This window comes from Haliaeetus leucocephalus, unplaced genomic scaffold, assembly GCF_000737465.1.
Source record: "Haliaeetus leucocephalus isolate CR32 unplaced genomic scaffold, Haliaeetus_leucocephalus-4.0 Scaffold626, whole genome shotgun sequence".
In the NCBI taxonomy this organism is placed as follows: domain Eukaryota; kingdom Metazoa; phylum Chordata; class Aves; order Accipitriformes; family Accipitridae; genus Haliaeetus; species Haliaeetus leucocephalus.
In genome coordinates this window covers 310,385-328,771 of record NW_010973062.1, presented here as the reverse complement: position 1 = coordinate 328,771, position 18,387 = coordinate 310,385, and the positions used below count along the sequence as shown (strand labels likewise).

At 38.6% G+C, this 18,387-nt stretch overlaps 1 protein-coding gene across 1 annotated transcript in view; it reads left to right on the top strand.

Annotated features, from left to right (window-relative positions):
- The window catches only part of ABCC4 (ATP-binding cassette, sub-family C (CFTR/MRP), member 4), a 144,935-nt gene extending 126,845 nt beyond the window's left edge, over positions 1-18,090 (top strand). The window contains exons 31-32 of the mRNA XM_010578329.1: positions 12,808-12,942; positions 17,776-18,090. Coding sequence (XP_010576631.1) covers positions 12,808-12,942; positions 17,776-17,883 — 243 coding nt within the window. The 3' untranslated portion in view covers positions 17,884-18,090. The remainder of the gene's footprint in view (positions 1-12,807; positions 12,943-17,775) is intronic.
- The last annotated feature ends 297 nt before the right edge of the window (positions 18,091-18,387 follow it).

The window sequence follows — 18,387 nt, the reverse complement described above, 5'->3', positions numbered from 1 at the left end:
CTTGATGCAGATTCTTTTTTAAGAGTAAAAACGTACAAACTCAAGTGCATCATTCTTCCATTACCTGGTATTATTAAAAATCCTGGTTTTGTTTCTCCTTTAACTGAGACCTCTAGGTGCAATAATGCCTTCATAAGCCATCCCAAACCTCTGTTGTTTGCTGTCATGGTAACTTTGTTAGAAAATGAGAGAAGAACAACAAAGATGGAACCTGGTAGTTGGAATATTAACAATTGCCTTTTGACAAATAATGAGTGGTTACTTTTCAAACAAATTTTGAGCAAACTTGTTCAACTCTCTTAAGTCAATCACAAAAGTCCAAGCCCATTCCTGAACAAGTATACATAACCTGAACATAAACTAGGGTTTCCCTCCCTTCCCCATTGAATCAGATTGAAAGGAACCTCAGAAGGTCTCTAGTCTAACCTTTTGCTCAAAGCAGGGTCAGCAGTAATTTCAGATCAGGTTGCTCAGGGCTTTTTCCAGTTGGGTCTTGAAAACCTTGAAAGATGGAGATTCCACAGTCTCTCTGGGCAGCCTGCCCCTGTGCTTAATTATCTACAATGAAATCTTTTTTTCCTTCTATCCAGTTGAAGCCTCCCTTCAGTTTATGGTAATTGTTTCTTGTTTTCCCATTGTGTATCTCACTAAAGAGCCTGCTTCTGTCTTCTCAGTAACTTCCTTGTAAGTATGGGAAGATTGCTGTTAAGTCCCCTGAAGCCATCTGTTCTCCAGGGTGAACAAGCCCTGCTCCATCAGCCTCTCCTCATAGGTCAAGTACTCCCATCCACTGACCACCCTAGTGACCCTATTTTGAACTTGCTCCAATTTACCCTCATCTTTCTTGTACTGAGGGGTCAAAACTGGTCACCATATTCCAGATCTGATCTGATGAGCGCTGAAGAAAGCAATTGCCTTGATCTGCACTCCTATTGATACCCATGGCACGCTGCTTGACTCCCGTTTAGCTTACTGAACACCAGGACCTCACCTCCTTTTCAGCACAGCTGATGTCCAGACAGTTACTCCCCAGCTGGTAACTGGTGCAGGGGGTCAGTCCAGTCCAGATTCAGGACTTTGCAGCTGTCATTGTTGAGTGTCATGAAGTTCATGCTGACCTATTCCTTTAGCCTGTCTAGATCTAGATAGCTTTCAATGTCAACGCTGTCTTAAACGCATTGACTGCAATCTCCAGTTTGGCGTTGTCCACAAGGTTTTGATTTAATTCAATTTAATTCCTGGTCGAAGCAGAACTTTCCAAAAAGAAAATGTTCACCTTTAGGGTTAATCCAAACATTTAAAAAAAAAAAATTAGAACAGAAAATAATTTTGAGAAAGTCATGAGAAAATGTCAAGTTGGATGAGTATGGAAATAGGAACTGAACGTGAACTGTTGCATGTCTGCTCACACCCATCGTAATAACCGGTTCTATTTTAGAAGAGAAGAAAAGCCTACTGGAAGAGGGAAAAAAAAGAACAGAATACATTTTATACAACTGTAGACAAATCTGGCCTCAGGAGTTGTTTTAATTCTCGTTTGTTCCATTCCCAAAACCATACCTCTGGTTTCATAATCCAGGTCACGCCTTAAGAGTATTTCCATTATATCTATCTTAGTGATAAACACATTTTATCAGAACTTCAAACACTTAAAATCATTGAGGGAAGAGCTGTATTGTGTAATGTGATACTCTCTAACCCAATCACCTCAATGAGTAATACTACATTGCACTTGCATAGGACCTTTCATCTGGAAATTGTAACGCTCTTTACAAACATTAATTAATTAAACTTCAAACACCTGGGTGAGATAGGGAAGTATCCATACAATCTTTGGAACCAAAGTTGGAAAGACTTGCTAAGTCAGACCATCAAATAATACTACCATAAAATTATAATCCAGCGGTTTTCAAACTCTTTTTTTTTTTTTTTTTTTTTTTTTTTCTTTTCCCTCTGTGCTGCTCCAGAGTCTCACAGGACATTTTCTCATTCCTTTTTCTTCATCAGTTTGAGAACCCAAGTTGTAACTCTTCCTGCCAGGTGCTCACAGTACCCATTTTAGCTCTTTGGCCCAGGCAGCCACCCTGCTCCCCAACAGAAGGGGAGGATGGGATAAATGCTGCAGTTGCCTCTTCTGTGATGGCAAATCCTGGCAGAAGCTCAGCTCAGGCTTGCTCCACTGGCCCCTCATTCCACATAGCTTCCCCACCACCACGACTGCGTCCCTGTCCCATCCTCACCTTGGAGGGCGAGGGCCTTTTACGTAGATTGCATCTGCAGCTCACCAAGCCCAACCAGCAGCAGCCTAAGGCAGCCAAGAGGCACCACTCCCAAGACTTCCGGAGGGATCTTGGAAAATCCCCATCACCCACTCCTCCCCCTCCTCTCTGCTTCCTTCTTCAGGTTGAGAAATACTTTTTAGAAACTGTGTTTTTACAGAGGGGACAACAGAAGCATACGGAAATTGAGGCTCACCCAGGGACGTAGTGGATCAGTAGCAAATTAAGTACATGCATCCGGCAAGAGTCTGATGCAGTTGTTTGCTCTATATGCTATGCTGTGGTCTCTCTAGGAAAGCCACAGAGTAGTCAAAACTTGTGCGTTTTCCAATGACAAGGATGTTTCTCCACAGAGACTTTTCATATCAGTGCAATACTTCTTTGAAATGGAAACTCTTTATGCAAGAAGAACTTGATCTAGTAATTAAAAACTGTCATTCAAATAGGAAGTTTTTGATGAAGAGAATCATGGGAAGAGATTTGATTTATTTATGGGAAAACCTGTTGTGGTTACATTCTGAAATGACTAATATTCAGGGTAACAATACAATGGTCAATAGAAAATGACTTCCCACGTTTTTCTGGTAAGCCTCCCTCGTTCAGTTGTTCTCATTTTTCTGATGTTACGTTTACTGTGGTGGAACATCTGGGCCTCATAAATGAGGCACAGTGTTTCATGCACTGTAGACATCTAACCTCAGCAGGGCAATCAGTCCACCAACAGTAGGTGTAAACATCTTGAAAGCGAAGAGGAAACTCTGGAGAGAGATCCAGGCAGTTGGCATGGTGAAAGGGGAGTCACCTATAGCTAGACAGAAAATGCAATACAGTAGACAAAGTCTGAGCGCTTGTCTCTCTCTGGAGTTCTGGTATCTGACCCAGTATTGCAGATTAGTATCCTTCATCCATCCACTTGGAGATGAGGCAATGGTGTTAACAGACACCTAAGCGAACATGATAGCGATGGCAATGCTGCCCTTGCTTAGCATGGGGATGACAGCATTCTTCCAGGAGGTGCAGAAATCTGTGCTCTACATTGTCCTTTGTCTGAGGAGGTCTGGATGCAATGCTCCCCGTTCCCAGGAAGATGCTGTACCCACCAGCACACACGGGGCGGTCAGGTTAAGGCCAGCCTCCACCCTTCCTTTTGAAGCATTGTGCTGCTAGAAATGCAAGAGTCATGGAGCTGGAGGGAGAATAAGCATGAGGGAGTCCGAATCTTCAGCCCAGGGAGAAGCAGAGCTCTTGAAGGAGTGGGGGAGCCCCAGCTGCCCTGCAGATACCTTCACATGAGCTTTTGCTGCAGTGTCCCAGCTTCAAGTGGAGATGGGGAGAACGTGGGAGGGTAGTGGTGGTACACTTAAGTTACTGAGTTAAAGCCATAAATGCTGTGGTCTGTTGGCTCTTCTTTTGGTGGCTTTTTTGCCACTTATATTTAAATATCGCTGCTGGAAAACAAATATGTCTTACTGTAAATCTTAGACATTCTGTTTAGGGGGGATTATCTAAGTCACAAGATACAGGAATGTGCAGTCCTAGTTGTAGAACAGTTCTTTGTCAAAACTGTGCGTGTTGGCATTAGTGTTGACTCTTTCATCTTAAGTATGTACGTGCAGGACTGATTCTTTGGTGGAGAGCTACCTGCTGTCAGATACAGGCCCTCAAGTGCATAAGAAGTCCAAGAGGTCAATTGGCAAGACCATAATTTTCCTGGAGCCTGGGATAGTAAAACATGAAACTTGGTGAAAAATAGAAGTAATTAGGGCTACATTCAGAGCTGTTGTTCAGTCCTTCAAAATTCTGAAGTAGAACTGCAAGGGTATAAAATGGGTAATTTTTTTTGTTCTGTAACACAGAGCTGAAAGAGTTTTGATCTTATATTAGCCCAGTATCTGGAGTGTGGTGAAATATTATTGGATATTATATTTGTGCTATTGCAGTCTATTCTGTTAAAAGAATATAAAGGGAGCTTAATGGATTATAGTAGCTTGAATGAAAGCCAAATTTTTGGAACTAGGGATCAGGTCTCCAAAGATACTTAGGCACCTAATTCTTCATAGAAACCTTAAAGTACCTTGTGGATCTGAATCCAGTAATCCACAGCAAAGGTGCATATTTGTGCACCTGCTGTCATTATTCAAAAGGAACAAACACTAATAAACCTCCTTTTTTGACTAAACCTCTGTCTTGAAAATACAGACTAGGGAATATTAGAACTAGATTTATTATTTTTTATTCAACATAAGAAAAATCCCAGCTATGCTGTGGGATCAGAGTCTCTTGGGTAAAGAAATGTGAAGATAAGAATATGAAGGATAGTCACAGAAGGGGACCTGCATGGAGCAGAAGATAGAAATGAATGGTGGTAGGTGAGATGCCTTGCAGAGGGGAGGTGAAAGAATACTTGGTCTCAGCATACCTGAATATCACTATGTACACAGCAAAAACATTGCTTGTGTACATGTGTTCTGTAAGGTGACTCGTAAATTGTCTAGATGTCCAGTTTTCGGGATCTGACCAATCAAATGCGAAAACTTAGGAAAAATCTCAACACTTAACTGTAAGGGCTGATGAAATATTTCAGGGAGACTCTTCAGAGTTTTTAAGCAGTTCCACCAGATGTGTGTGATTAATGCCAACCTACCTACATGGCTCTTGGCTGTATTGGAGCCCATCTGGCCAAGTGATGGAAAGCAAAGGGCCTGGGAACTGTTAGGTTTCTCCCTTCATTTGGTAACTCAAGACTTGCAGAGGTTTTGGAAGAGCTGAGCATTTAGCAAGTGATTTTTCAGAAATAATCAGTTTTGTTTTGAATCTGAACAAAGGCAATTTCCAGCATTCCCAGATCTTCTGAAACTGGGTTGATGTTTAGCAAACCACAAGGGTCACAACAAATATCAACGGTGAACACATTGTTTTCAAAGCTGAGTAATTTATGCATCTCTACCATTAAGAGAAGCTATTATATTGATGCTTAGGCCAGGTTTTGCATAAAATACTGAGCTGTGTGCCATGGTCACGTATCAGAGCAAGTGTTGTCAGTTGAAATAAGTGTCTGCAACAGTTGTAAATATCACACCTGGCCCAGCTGTCTCTAAAATGAGTCAAAATCCCAATGAGCTTCAAAAGATACTAGGATTGTTGATGCTCTTTGTCAATTTTAAGCCACACCTCTCCAAAACATTGGCATGTTTGAGTTCTTAAAAGCTGCTCCCATTTCAAGAGGGCTGCCCGACAAGATTCTTCTTTTGCCTAAATAAAACAACTAATTATTGAGGCAGTGTTTCAGCTGGGAGCATTCAAATGAAGAGCTGAATTTGAATTACTGCAGGAAGTGAAGCCAATGTTTGATGAACCTTGATCTCTCATTCTGTCAAGCATTTGTGTGTGAATGTGTTTCCATCAGTATAAGGACAGGACGGTCGGATCATGTTTCTTGAAAGACAATGGTATGGTATCCAGACCATACCAGAAATACTAATACAACTTCAGAGAATGATTTTTTTCGCACTCTCAGAAATACTATATTACTGTTTAAAAGCAAATTAGCACAGGACATGCTGGTGGCTGATGCTTTGAGCACAGAGTTTCTGATAGGTAAAACTGTGTGCGTGGCAGCTGAGCCACAAGTTCATTGTCATCAGAAACTGATAAAACCAAGAGACATGCCCAGTCATCTGCAACAATATTGCTTAACCTCTTGAAAAGTATAATATCCTTGTAGCTTATCAAACTTTTTAAGACCCTCAAAAGCCTTATTGAAGAGTGGGATTTCTTAAGCTGAAGTATATCTTCTATCACTTCAGGGCCACATTTGAGCCGTTCTGCAATGCCGATTGAGAAATGTGGCTTTACAGTGATGGAAACAGTCATTACTGATTGACTAAGGGAGAGTTTTGTCAGCATGTACAGCTGTTGGTAAGAACTGGCATGAGGTCCCTTCATACTCTCTAAGGGAAAGGTTGAACTTGCACTGGTATATCAGATGTTTTGAGGTGAGGAAACCGAACAATACAAGAAACACCTGCAGCGACTGGTTAACAGGCTTCTTTCCTCCAACAGGATATAGAAGGAGTTAATATCAAATGATTATCAGTAGAATAAGACTCATTACTACATACATAATTGATATTTTTTCCCACAACACTGGCGTGCCATCAGATGGAGGAAAAAAAAGGTAGATTTTTAAGCCTCTGCAAGAAAAGTAAAGATAACTCATATGTGGAACAATTTACCAGGCAGTGTTGCATGCTCAATTTTCCCTAAGTTATAGCTCAAGAGTAATTTCAGTTTAAAGAAATCCACTATTTCTGGTTACAGAACAAAATGTCTGAAGCCGCCTTTTCTGTGAAGCAGGGGAAGGTGGGCAGGGGGTACACGTCAAATCCCAGTGACCGGTGGCAGATTTGGCATTATTACAGCAAAGTTAAGCTCTTCTGAGGTGACATATTTGGAAAGTCTGAAAATAATAATTCAGATTGTAAGAAGGTAAATGCCCAAGTGTGCTCTCCATTTTTGTACACGTGATATATGAAGTGTACATTATTTGACACCAAATTTGTCTGGAGTTACTGGTCATTTGTATAGGAACCCTGAAGGAGCTTGGGGAATGTTTAGATTAAACCTGAAGACTAAAAAAAAAAACCAAAACAAAAAACCCAAAAGACAGCAAAACAAAGCTCCACCACCAAACATTTTCTAAAAAGGGGGGCGAGGGGGGAGAAAAAACCCTTAAAAAGAAAAAAACCCAACTTTAAAATGGTTCCTGAGTTATACTTGCAGCCTTCTCAATGTTCTTCGATGTTTGCAAACCTGTTTAGATAGGTTGATATTTATAAATGATTCTTCAGAGAAGTATGTACATGTTTCTGATCTGTTTTGACAAACCATGATGAGACGGAAGAGACAGAACATGCTTGCATCTGAACTTAATGCCAACTGGAGCACAGGCTGTTGACTCTTTCCCACAAAGCTATGTATTGTCTTGAGTAAATATATTTCTTATAATATGATGTAACCAGAAGCATCTCCTGAATATTCTCCTCTTCCCAGGACTTTATTGAAGATCATCTTGATGTATGCTCTCTGAGGAAAACATTGTTCAAAGTTGTACTCCTAGCGGAGTTTTGAACTTTAATAATAATTTTGTTGTTTGGTGATGTCTTCTCCAAGTCTAAATTAAATCAGATGTATTCCCTAGGAGATAATTTGCTTGAATTATTTTCCTTTTGAATAGGAAATAAAAACATTTATGATCAACTCTTAAATGTCCCATTTTCCCTCTGGCTTTATGGTGAAGATGAACGTGAATAGGAATACTAGTCATTCCTCAATAATAATTGAAATAAATTCCCATGCCCCCCTCCTCTGTTGCTGAACACTTCCAACCTTGGACTGTTTTTTTTCTCAGAATGTTTTATAACTATTGTTCTCTTGGTTTGTCTGCTTTTGTTGCTGAAAGTTAGAAAATGCAGGATTTAGAACTTTCTTTTTTATGTCTATGGATAGCCATAAGTACATGGTATTTGTTACAGTGTTTTTAAGGGTCCATGTTCTTTTTCTTTCTGTGGTTAATGACACTTCTTTTACTTATATTAATCCACAAAGAAGATTTTAAATTCACTTACAAAATGAATGTTTGCTTTTCCAAAGTCCCATGCAACATAACAATATAGATTAGACGCAGGAATCATCAGGGAGAAAAGGTGCTGTCTTGGTTCTGCTGCCTAGGTCTCTGCTGGAAACTGGACTATCCTGATGTGGCATCCTTTACGTTCATTGTCTCATTTCTCTCTTTTCTTTGTGAAATGGATCTCTGATTTCTTTTTCACCATTTTATGTTTTCCTTTTTGTCTTCCCTCCCCTGCTTTTTTGTCACAGTTAAAACATTAAACTATGAGGCTATGGAATGGAAATACTGCCAAGTTTTTCCATTGGCGTTTTTTTTTTTTGGGGGGGGGGGGGGGCGGACCTAGGCAAATTGGAGGTAGGTACCCTGGTAGGCTACAGATGAGGCAAAATGGACAACTATTTTGTAGTTGCCAGATCTTATACAAATTTAGTTCAGCAACTTTTTTGTGGCATAGGCAAATAGTCCTTCTGTGCTAGCTAGAGTTAAGATAAAGAATGCATTTAAATGGCTAATACTCCATTTTCATGTTTGCCTTTGCAGGTCAGTCAAATTCAAATACTTCTTTTCTGTTTCTCTGTCCTTCCCTGCTATGTTATTAATCTTACTCTTTCTATGTTAATCTGTGCCTCTATGTCAAGCAAAGTGCTGTTCAAAACTATGTTGCCTTCTACCCAACACGGTGCTTATCCTTCTGAAAAAATCAGAACTGGGATGAGCAGTCACTGCCCCAGACTATTCAACCAGGGTGAAACATTAGATGGAGTGGAATTAGGCGGCATGAAAGCATTTTACTCAAGAAGAGTATAGCATGTGAGTGAGCCCTGTTTGAATTTAAGATGTCTGAATGGTGCTGCTTGAGTAAGAATAATCTGGATAGCTGTAAGTAAAGAGCAGTTTCACCTTAAGAATTTTCTTGTGTGCTTTCTTTTGCATGATCGCCAGCAGCTAGTTTTGTAAATTTTGTACTGTTGGAGTTACCCTTCCACTTGAGAAAATGCTGTTGAAGTCATAAGGATGTGACTACAAAGGGAAGAACAGTGCAGGCGAGGTAAAAGAAGCTGCCAGTGCAAGACAGTGGAGAATCTGGCCCTGGTTTATGTATGACTGCTTTGGGTTTATATAGCTTTTTTGTGTTTGTTTTTATTTTACTCTGGGCTAAGTATTTCACAGGCAGTCAATTCCCACAGAATGATTATGAGTCTTTATTTGGTGTATTTTACAAAGAGTCAGACCAAGGAGCTGGAAAGTCGAATGATTTGTCCAAAATGCCCTTCTCTCAATATCTGCGTTAAAGTCTATAATGAAATCCCAGTCTGATTCAGAGTCCTGTGCTCCTGCGTGTGTCCTCCATAACCACCCTGCCGATCTGATTTCGCCAGCTACAAGCTTCTCCGGCTTTTCTGTGTCAAGTTCCACTGGTACAACTGCCTTGGAACGCATCTGGGTTTGATTCGGTTATATTGTGCAGTGATAAGCATTGCATGCAACTTGATCAGAAAATATGTGGCTGGTAAACACCAGATTCCACCTTTCCTGAATGATTAGCTGGCTTTTTGAAGTCCTAATGATTTCAATTTGGCTTGGAGTCAGTGAGTAAGAGTATGCAAAGCCTTAGCCAAAGTACCTATTTATTTATTTAAATTTTATCAGCACTTATTTCTTCAAAGAAGAGTACCTATCTCTTTGTCTAAGCGCTTTTTAATAAATGTATAAATATATAGCTGTATAACTACCAAGTAAATCAGCTTAAATTTTCTCCATTGTCTGATAGATGACAGCAGTTAGTAGAAACAGTGTTTTTCCTTGGTGAATAGGGTTTATAGAGTACTCCTGACTTGTAGGAATGATATTGTCTGTTCAGTTTAATTCTGTCTTTCATTTCAGATTTTTAAAAGAAGTAACACGGCTTGTTTTCCCTGTGTTTGTTCTGTCTATTTTCATAACACAAGTTTGTTTTTACTCCCCAAGAAAGGATATGAATAGATTAATAATTTGTTTAAAAAGTGAATGGAATTTTTCTAGACACAGATTGCTCGCTCTATCTGTTCATCTTCTGGACTTGGCTGTTTAAAACTTGTCAAGGAAGAATAAATTTTTCCTTTTTCCCTCCCAGGTTCTCTGGAGGAGAAAGATTGTCCGTGTTTGTGGTTATTTCAGCTATTTGCAAAATTAATGTTAAAATTCAAATACCGCAGTAATATAAATTTTAAAAAACCTTCTACTTTTCTGTTGTAGTTCTTTACTTGTGAGAGACACATTTAATGAATATGCTTTTTGTTTTCTTTCTTAAGGAGTGGTTACATAATCTAGTGCTACACAGAAAAAATGTTACTTATTCCAGTCCTATGCTGTGGCAGCCCAATTATTATTTTAAACTGTATATGATAAATTAATTTATTGCATTTTTAAGGAAGCTGTCCTTAACTGTGATGTACTGTAGTATATAAAAGATTGTGATTAAAATTGTATTTGTAATTAATCCTTAAATATTCAGATTAAATGGGTTAGGACTAAGTACACTGAAAAATCAGTGTGTGCACCAGTGTACCTTTGCAGGTGAAATACTGCATCTATTGTATATTAAATTACTATATATATATTTTTATATATATATATATAGTGCTATGCAGCATTACTAATATTTTAAAATTTTCCCATGAGCGCTTTCCTCAGCTGTATACCAAACAGTATTGGAAACTGCTTGCAAAGGAAAATCATAATATACGCTGGGTGCTGTAAGATACGAGCTTTTGAAAATAGCAAAAAACTTCTCATAGGTTTCTGTGCATCCAGTTTATAAAATTAGACGTAATTATGCTGCTGCTGTTGGCTGAGTTGTTTTCCATTCAAATGCCATGTACTTAATTGAACTGGAAGCGAGGGAGTGGGCGCCTTTCCCCCTGTGCCGGCTCCCTGGAGTCAAACAAGTCGACGGCGATCTCGGCGGTGTGTGATTTTTGCACCGGTGCAGGCAAAGGGATCAGCTCAGCTGTCCTACGTCACTGCGGGTTTTGTCATTAGCGGGGGTCCGGGCCGCGTGGAGATCTGCCGAGCTCTTGGCCATCAGGATGTTTTGCTTCAAGGAGTTGCGCAGGCAGAGTGCAGGTGTGAAAGTTGCCTCACAGGACTTTGAATTCGTCTCCAAGCTTATTGGAGTTTCTTCTTTCCAACAGAAGTTTGCAAACTGTTTTTGTTAGTTTGGAAGTTGTTCTCATAATACCTTTTAGTCATTTCTTTCCTGAAATCAACAGCTCCGGTTTTTTAGATTTTTTTTTTCTTTTTTTTTCTTCTCTTACAAGTATGTACACCACAATTATGGCTTGGGTTATGAGTCCTTGAAGTCCCTCTGTTGTGGCAATATCTTTTTCAATAGCATGCCATGTGTATTCAGTTTTTTATTTATATAAGAACAAAAATATTTTCTGAATTACTTTGTTTTCTCACAGGAATCCTTTTTTTTTTTTTTTAACTTCACTGCTCCTACACATGGACTAAAGTACTGAACTTGTAGACTGATACCCAAATCTCTTTCCTGAGTCAATACCATTAATTTATAAGGCAGTTAAGTATTTGAGTGCATTGCATTTGTCAATATTGACTTTTGCCTGCTATTGTGTTTCTCATTCTCTTAGGTTAGTTAGGTGTATCTGAATCTCCTCTGGTCTAGACTTAACCTGCACATTTTTGTGTCGTTTTCAAGTTTGTCACTTTTCTGATAACTCCTTTTCCTGATGACCAACACATACCTACCTTATACGTCAGAATGATGTGGTTCCTACCAGTTCCTACCTGTTCAGCTTTCCACAAAGAAAAATGCACTGTTTCTTTCTAATCTCTGTTTTCTGTCCAGATTCTTGAAAAATTTTTGTCCCTTGTAGCTCAGCTGTTTAGTTACACAGATGCCTTTCTGGAAATCCATATAAACTATTTCTCCTTTAGTTTCCTTCTGTGCATTAAGAATTGTATCAGATTTGTGAGGTACAATTTACTTTTGCTGAAACTGCGGAGAACAAATTCTACCTGTGATCTGTGTGTCTTCTACTTGTGTTTTAATGATTGTTTTAACTAAATTGCTGTCTTATCTCAAAATATATATGCTAGTCGAAAAGTTCCCTGAATGAATCCTGTAAGGCTTTTCAAAATGTAACTGCAATATTTGCTACCATGCAGTCCTTAAATAGAGTCACTAGTATGAGAATATTTTCTTAGAGGTTCAATCAGCTTATTCTTAAATTTTTCTATATTATTGACTGTATATATCCTCTGTGGCTTACTGACTTCATGCCTTTTTAATTTCTCTGTTGTTTTTTCCTTCTCCCTTCCTCTCTTTTGGGTACCTATGTCTATGGTGTCATATCATCTTTTTTTATGGGGAAAGATTAGGTTCAGGGCAAGTATCTTGCTAATACGTAGCTGGCAAAAACTGATGCAAGAAATTGTTTATCTTTTCAGCAACACCCTCATTTTCTTTAATTACATCTTCACCTCCTCTAATCCAAAAGACCTACTTATTCTCCCTTAACCATCTTGGTGGTTATTGCGTGGTTTTTACCCACAGCTGTTTACTTCAGAGCCCATTTTAGGTCTCTTTGTTTCTTTCTTACACAATGAATCTTATAATCTGCTTTGTTGGCTTCACAAACATTGTATTTCCATATTCTGTGTAACTTTGCATTGGATTCCTATAGGTAGAGTGGCTGTAGAGCACCCTAAAATTGTACAACAGGTCTATAAACTGAAAAACTGCTATGCTAGTTTGAAGAGGAAATATTTCATTTTCAGGATACAAAATTCATCTTAGCACTTAAAGTGCATACGTTCTCCCCTTGCTTGTAGTCTCTAACACTTGGTTTTTAATTTGTTATGTTAATACGTTGGTTTCTGCTGATTTAACAGGTTTTAGATGAAGGAAGACTGAAAGAATATGGTGAACCTTACATTTTGCTGCAAGAACAAGATGGCTTGTTTTACAAAATGGTGCAACAAGTGGGCAAGACTGAAGCAGCTTCTCTGATTGAAACAGCAAAACGGGTAATTTTAGAAGAAGGGATGATTAAGTTTGTCTCTGCAGTTTGTTTATCTCAAGTTAGCATGTTCAGCGTTATGTTAAGGCTTCCACTAAAGAATCTGTCAGCTTTGCAAAGCAAAGCCATCATTTTCAGTGCTTTTTTTAGTGGGATATACACAGACTTCCAAATGATAAGTGTATTTATATACCCCGAGTTGAAAGACTGTTTGGATTTCTCGCATCCTTCTGTATGTACACAAAATGCTAAGTGTAAATAATATATGACATACTCACCTGTGCTGGGCATTGATCTTAGAAAAACTTGCTGTAAAAACGTATTAGGGCTGCAGAGTCCAGTATTTATCTATTTATTCTATATTTTTAAAAGGGCCCACCAAATTTTAGTTTGAGGTTCAGTACCTGTGCATTATATTATGGTCTTTGGGGGTGTGATTGCATTCTTATTTTTGTGCTTTCTCTTACTTCGTTCTTCTGCCCTTGCTCTGTTCTGCACATAGGATGAGCAGGGCTCAATTAAGAAACAGCTGTTGAATGTTTTGTTGCCTCCTTGTTCCTTACAAGGCTCTGTGCCTGATTTACTGCTTACTATTCAAATCCTACTCTGAGCACAGAATTATTAATGTACTTGTGAGTATTCCTCTGGCAATCAAAGTGTTTAAGAAACATCAATGGATTAATTTTCATAATATGTCTGTAAGGTGAGGCTATATCATCTCCGCTTTTCAGATGGAAAGCTGAAGCAGAGATAAGAAGATTAAATGACCTGTGATTGAGGAATTCTTTTTGACTAGCTTTTGGCTTGATTTCTTTTTTCTTGATAATTTACCACACAGGATGTCCAGAGCAAGGTTTTATTTCTCTCAGTGCTAATGAAGTTTAAGCACTGCTTCAGTTGAGACTGGCAGCGCTCAGTTTGGCAGCAACTTGCTTCATAGTCATGTAACATTACTTTCAGCATGCGAGTAAGGCACTGATATTAGGCATGTAGTGACCCAAGAGAGCCTTTTCAAAACAAGAAGCAAACATCTTATCTCTAGCCTTTATGTTTTCCTCTCCTCAAGTTGCTGGATATACGGAGCAGAGCTAGAGGAACACAAACTCCAAACTGTTCCCTGGGGAAACAGGAGACCAACAGACAGGAAGCAAAATGGCAGGTGCCTGGCTATTTCCTAGTAAAAGTAGATGCATTTCCAGCAAGTTGGAAAAAAATGAAAAATTGTGCTGTCATGGAGGCTGCATGCTGATGTCTGGAGGCTATTTTACTGGACTTTTTGAAGATTAGAGATTTCTGTGTCTGTTCATATTGTTAGAAATTTTTTAGAGCTGCTGAAACTTTTTTTTATAAAGAGTTTTTCAAGTGAAGCTTTGTAGCTAAGAGTGTACACTATAAATTCATGTGTGGCACTAGTTGCAGAACTGAGGAAACAGCTTTGTCCTTAACTAGACTATGTAATGAGTCCTGCTCTCCTTCTCCGTTGCTGCAATGTAGCTTCTTGTATTTTATTACTAGAAAGGAATGGGTTAGCCGTGTTTTTTATGGTATGTGTATGACAATCTGGAGGTTATATAAATTACGTTTAAAAGGATAGCTTCAAATTCAGACGACCAGTGTTTGTCTGTAAAGTGAAGGCCAGCTTCCTAAGGCTTGATCCTTGGAATGGCAAGAGGTGAAGCTGTCCAGCTGTCATCTGTAGAGATTTAGCCATGTCATGCTGTCTCTCCTTCCTTCCCTGCAGCCCTCCCCAATTGCACAATTGCATTCAAAGATAATTCAAAATATATAAAAATAATTGCCTGATGTTACTTGCCCGTATAGTCATCTGCAGTTACCACATCAATGTTATGTGATTTTGTACAGGAAGGGAAGAGATCCAGGAACCAGTCTCTGCTGAAATGTGGTTTGATGAAAAAGTTTGCTAACTCCCAGGCTAGAAGGCAGATACAAGCTTTAGCATCTGCCAAGAATGCAAAGCATGGTGCTTATCCACACTCAGCCCAAAAATATGGGAATCGAGAGACTATATCTCCAGTCAGCAGCTACCCAGAAGCACAGTTACAGTTCTTTCTGTTTGGAGGACTTGGACATTAATTCAAGGTTTTTGTTACTGCTGTCCCTTGTGCTTCATGCATACTTTCAGAGAAGTTGCTTAGTCAGAAAAGCTGCTTCCAATGGCTTTTCTTTTTACACTAGTAAGTCTGTTACATGTATTGCTGTTGGTCTCATACATTCCTACTGTGGTTACTAAAAGCTGGTTTTATGAAAACCAGCTTTTTTTCTGTTGTTGAAAAACAGCATGCTGCACATAAAAAGAAATGGTAATATGACATATATACATACTTTTCAAAAGGCGTTACAGTGGGTTGCTATGTGAAATGGTTTGGAACGTGGCCATGCTTTGGCAATGATTATTTGATTTATTGCATTTTGGACCTGAATCTTGTGCAGAACAAACCTGTACGAAGAGCTTCTTTCAGTAAGGTGAGACTTTAAATGTATTTTGTGGAACAGTATAGATTCTGCATATATCCTTTAAGTGCAAATGAAGGGGGACTACACATCTTAAATTGGAAGACTAACTTGGATATCTTTGAAGAAACCTAATTTTCAAAAAAATCTCATGGACATCTTAGCTAAGCGTTGCAAGATTGAGCTATTGCTGGAACCTTAGCTCAGGCTTCTGAATCGATCCGAGCTTACTATTTGTATGTCTCTCTTGGTCACTCAGTATCCCCATTTTTTGTGCACGTCAAAGAAAACAATGCAGGCACAGCTCAAATTGGAGACCGCTGAGTATATATTAACTAGCCTGTGAGCTTGACTGCAGTAGAGTTGTGCTTGGCATCGCAAGACTGTGTTTTTATCTTTGCTCAGTTTACAAGAAGCTATTAGGAGAAAATCCGATGGGAAGGTGAGAAGTAATCATCAAACAGTTAAAAAGGAAAAAAAAAAGTGCTCAATTATTCAGATAAACAAAGGTTGGTGTGTACTCTGTGCTCTTGGCAGCATTGAGAGAGGCTTTTCCACAAGCTTTGGTGGCGTCAGGATAGGGCTGGTTTTCTGTCAATCAGGTTTTGAGTACTTTGAGGGAAAAATAAGGGTTATTTTATTTTAAAGCTATGACAGATGTGTAAATATTAAAATACTAGGTGTTATCTCACCTCAGTGATTACTTTTAGAAAGGTTGCAGCTCTGTTGGCAGTGGAAGAAACTTGTATAAAGACTTGGGCATTTAATATCTTGAGGGATTGGGCTCAGGGGAAGAATTACAATGAGACAGTTGAAAAGCAGCTGCCATTTCATTACGTCTCTAGTAATGTGCCAAGGTTTTCTATTAACTTTCCATTAAAAAAAAAAAATCGCATTCAAAAGCTGCATTAAAAGTATGCCAAAGTTTTATGTTTTAAACCAGGGATGGGATGGGAATGCACAACTGGGGCTGCCGTCTCTGCAGCGTGTGTGCAGGCAGGCGCCTGATTGACTTTCCTCTGTTGCATCCGATCGTGGCTGGTTACTGAGGAATGCCTCTTAAGAGAACTTCCAATTCTTTTGTTGATTCAAATCAGACCTTAATATTCTTTGAAACTTGTAAAGATGCATATATCCTGCGTTAGCATGTGTGCACAAAAGACGACAGTGGTACTTACAAGAATGTTTTTATAGAATGACTATTTCTTTTTTATCCCGCATGTCTTATACATGTATTCATATATATGAAAAGGACATTATTATCAAACAAACTGAACTTTGTTGACAACACTCTCAAATATAAATTGGAGAAATGTTTCATAAGCCGTAGTCAAAGCGGTCTGACTATGAGACCTAACTCATGACACGTGTCAGCTTCAGAAAGATAGTGTATTTTCTGTTTTTAAAGACTCAAAAAAACTTTTCACATTCTTCTTTGAAAAAAATTGCATTTGAAGTCCTTTTTCACCCAAACACATTTTTAGATAAGAGCACACAAGTCTTGACATTATTTCATTTTGTTATGCGCATCTGTCAAGGAACAGAGATATGATACAGCTACTAAAAACTGATGATTGTGGAACAGTGAAACTTGACAGCATTTCATTTCCTTTATATTCTGATTATACATTTATCAGGAAACCTGTATCTCTTCTAGTTGAGCTAGAAATTGGTAGAATTCAAGAACTCAAAGGCTTGGCAAAGAACTGTCCTATTATTTGGTATCATCTTACATTTTAGAGAAGTTGCTTGGTTGAGTCATTGTTAAAGCTTTTGCTTCTTCTTTCATTATTGTGGTTCACTATCCAGAGATCACATTTCTATAGGCCCTATAACTGCTCTGCAGCACAAATTAAACGCTGGGATATTTCATACATATACCTCGAAGTTTCAATGGTTGTCAATCATAGTTTGTAAAATATAGGGATTACAACCTGATATTAACATCCAAATCCATTGTGTTCATTTTATGTGTGAAAATGAGAAACCCTTGTGCAGACGCAAGATTTCACAGCTTCTTTGTCATCCTGTTTTTAATTTATCTCCATGTTTTGAGCTAGTAAAATGATTTTACTTACCAGTTTAATGTAAAGTGATAAAACATATCTATTTATCTGAATTACCAGAATTTGAATGGATCTACAGGTTGTGTGGGATTATTCTCACGCTTTGTTATAATGTAGGATCATATAGTAATTTTACTAATTTTTCAGTGACACACAGTTACTGAATGCCACTAACCTGAAGTTCCTGTTGGGATTCCTTAAAGACATGTATTTATCTCTACTTTATTTGTCTCCGGGAATTTTATTTGAAACTAAAAGGTGTTTGATGCATAATTACTCATAGAATCTGATATTTTTCCTAGGTGTACTTCAGTAAGAATTACCCAGAAGTTGTTCAGAATGGTCAACTTGCCACAGACTCCTCCTTGGATGCTTCCTCAGGATTATGCATAACCGAAACTGCACTGTGATTCCTAATAACATTAACTGTTTTCCATTGAATGTAAACCTGAGATCATCTAAACTCAGTGACAATGTTTGCAAGTGTCAACAGGAGAGGAAAGGGAGGGGGCGATTCTTTGCACTGGACATCCTTCCTATTTAATACTGAGAAAAAAATTTTTACTGTCCCTCTTTTTAATTTCAGTGCAATATGTTTTCCTTTCCACCTAATTATTTGTACTCCTAAGGATATTAGGCGGACTCAGCTTTTATTTGAAAGTTATGTGGTAGAGATCTCTTTTATTTAAACAGGTGCAGGACACCTAACACGTCTAGGACACCTAACAGGTCTAGGGTGCATATTTGGAGCTTAATAAAAAAAATTGGAATGTGTCCTTTTTTCTCTTTTGGAAATATTTTGAGACCAAGCAAAACCAAATTTTTTTCAGTGTCACTTTAGCACGACAGCTGTGTCTAAACAGCAGATTCAGTAGTGTACAACTTAGTTGTCTGGTGCGACTGTCTTTCTCCCT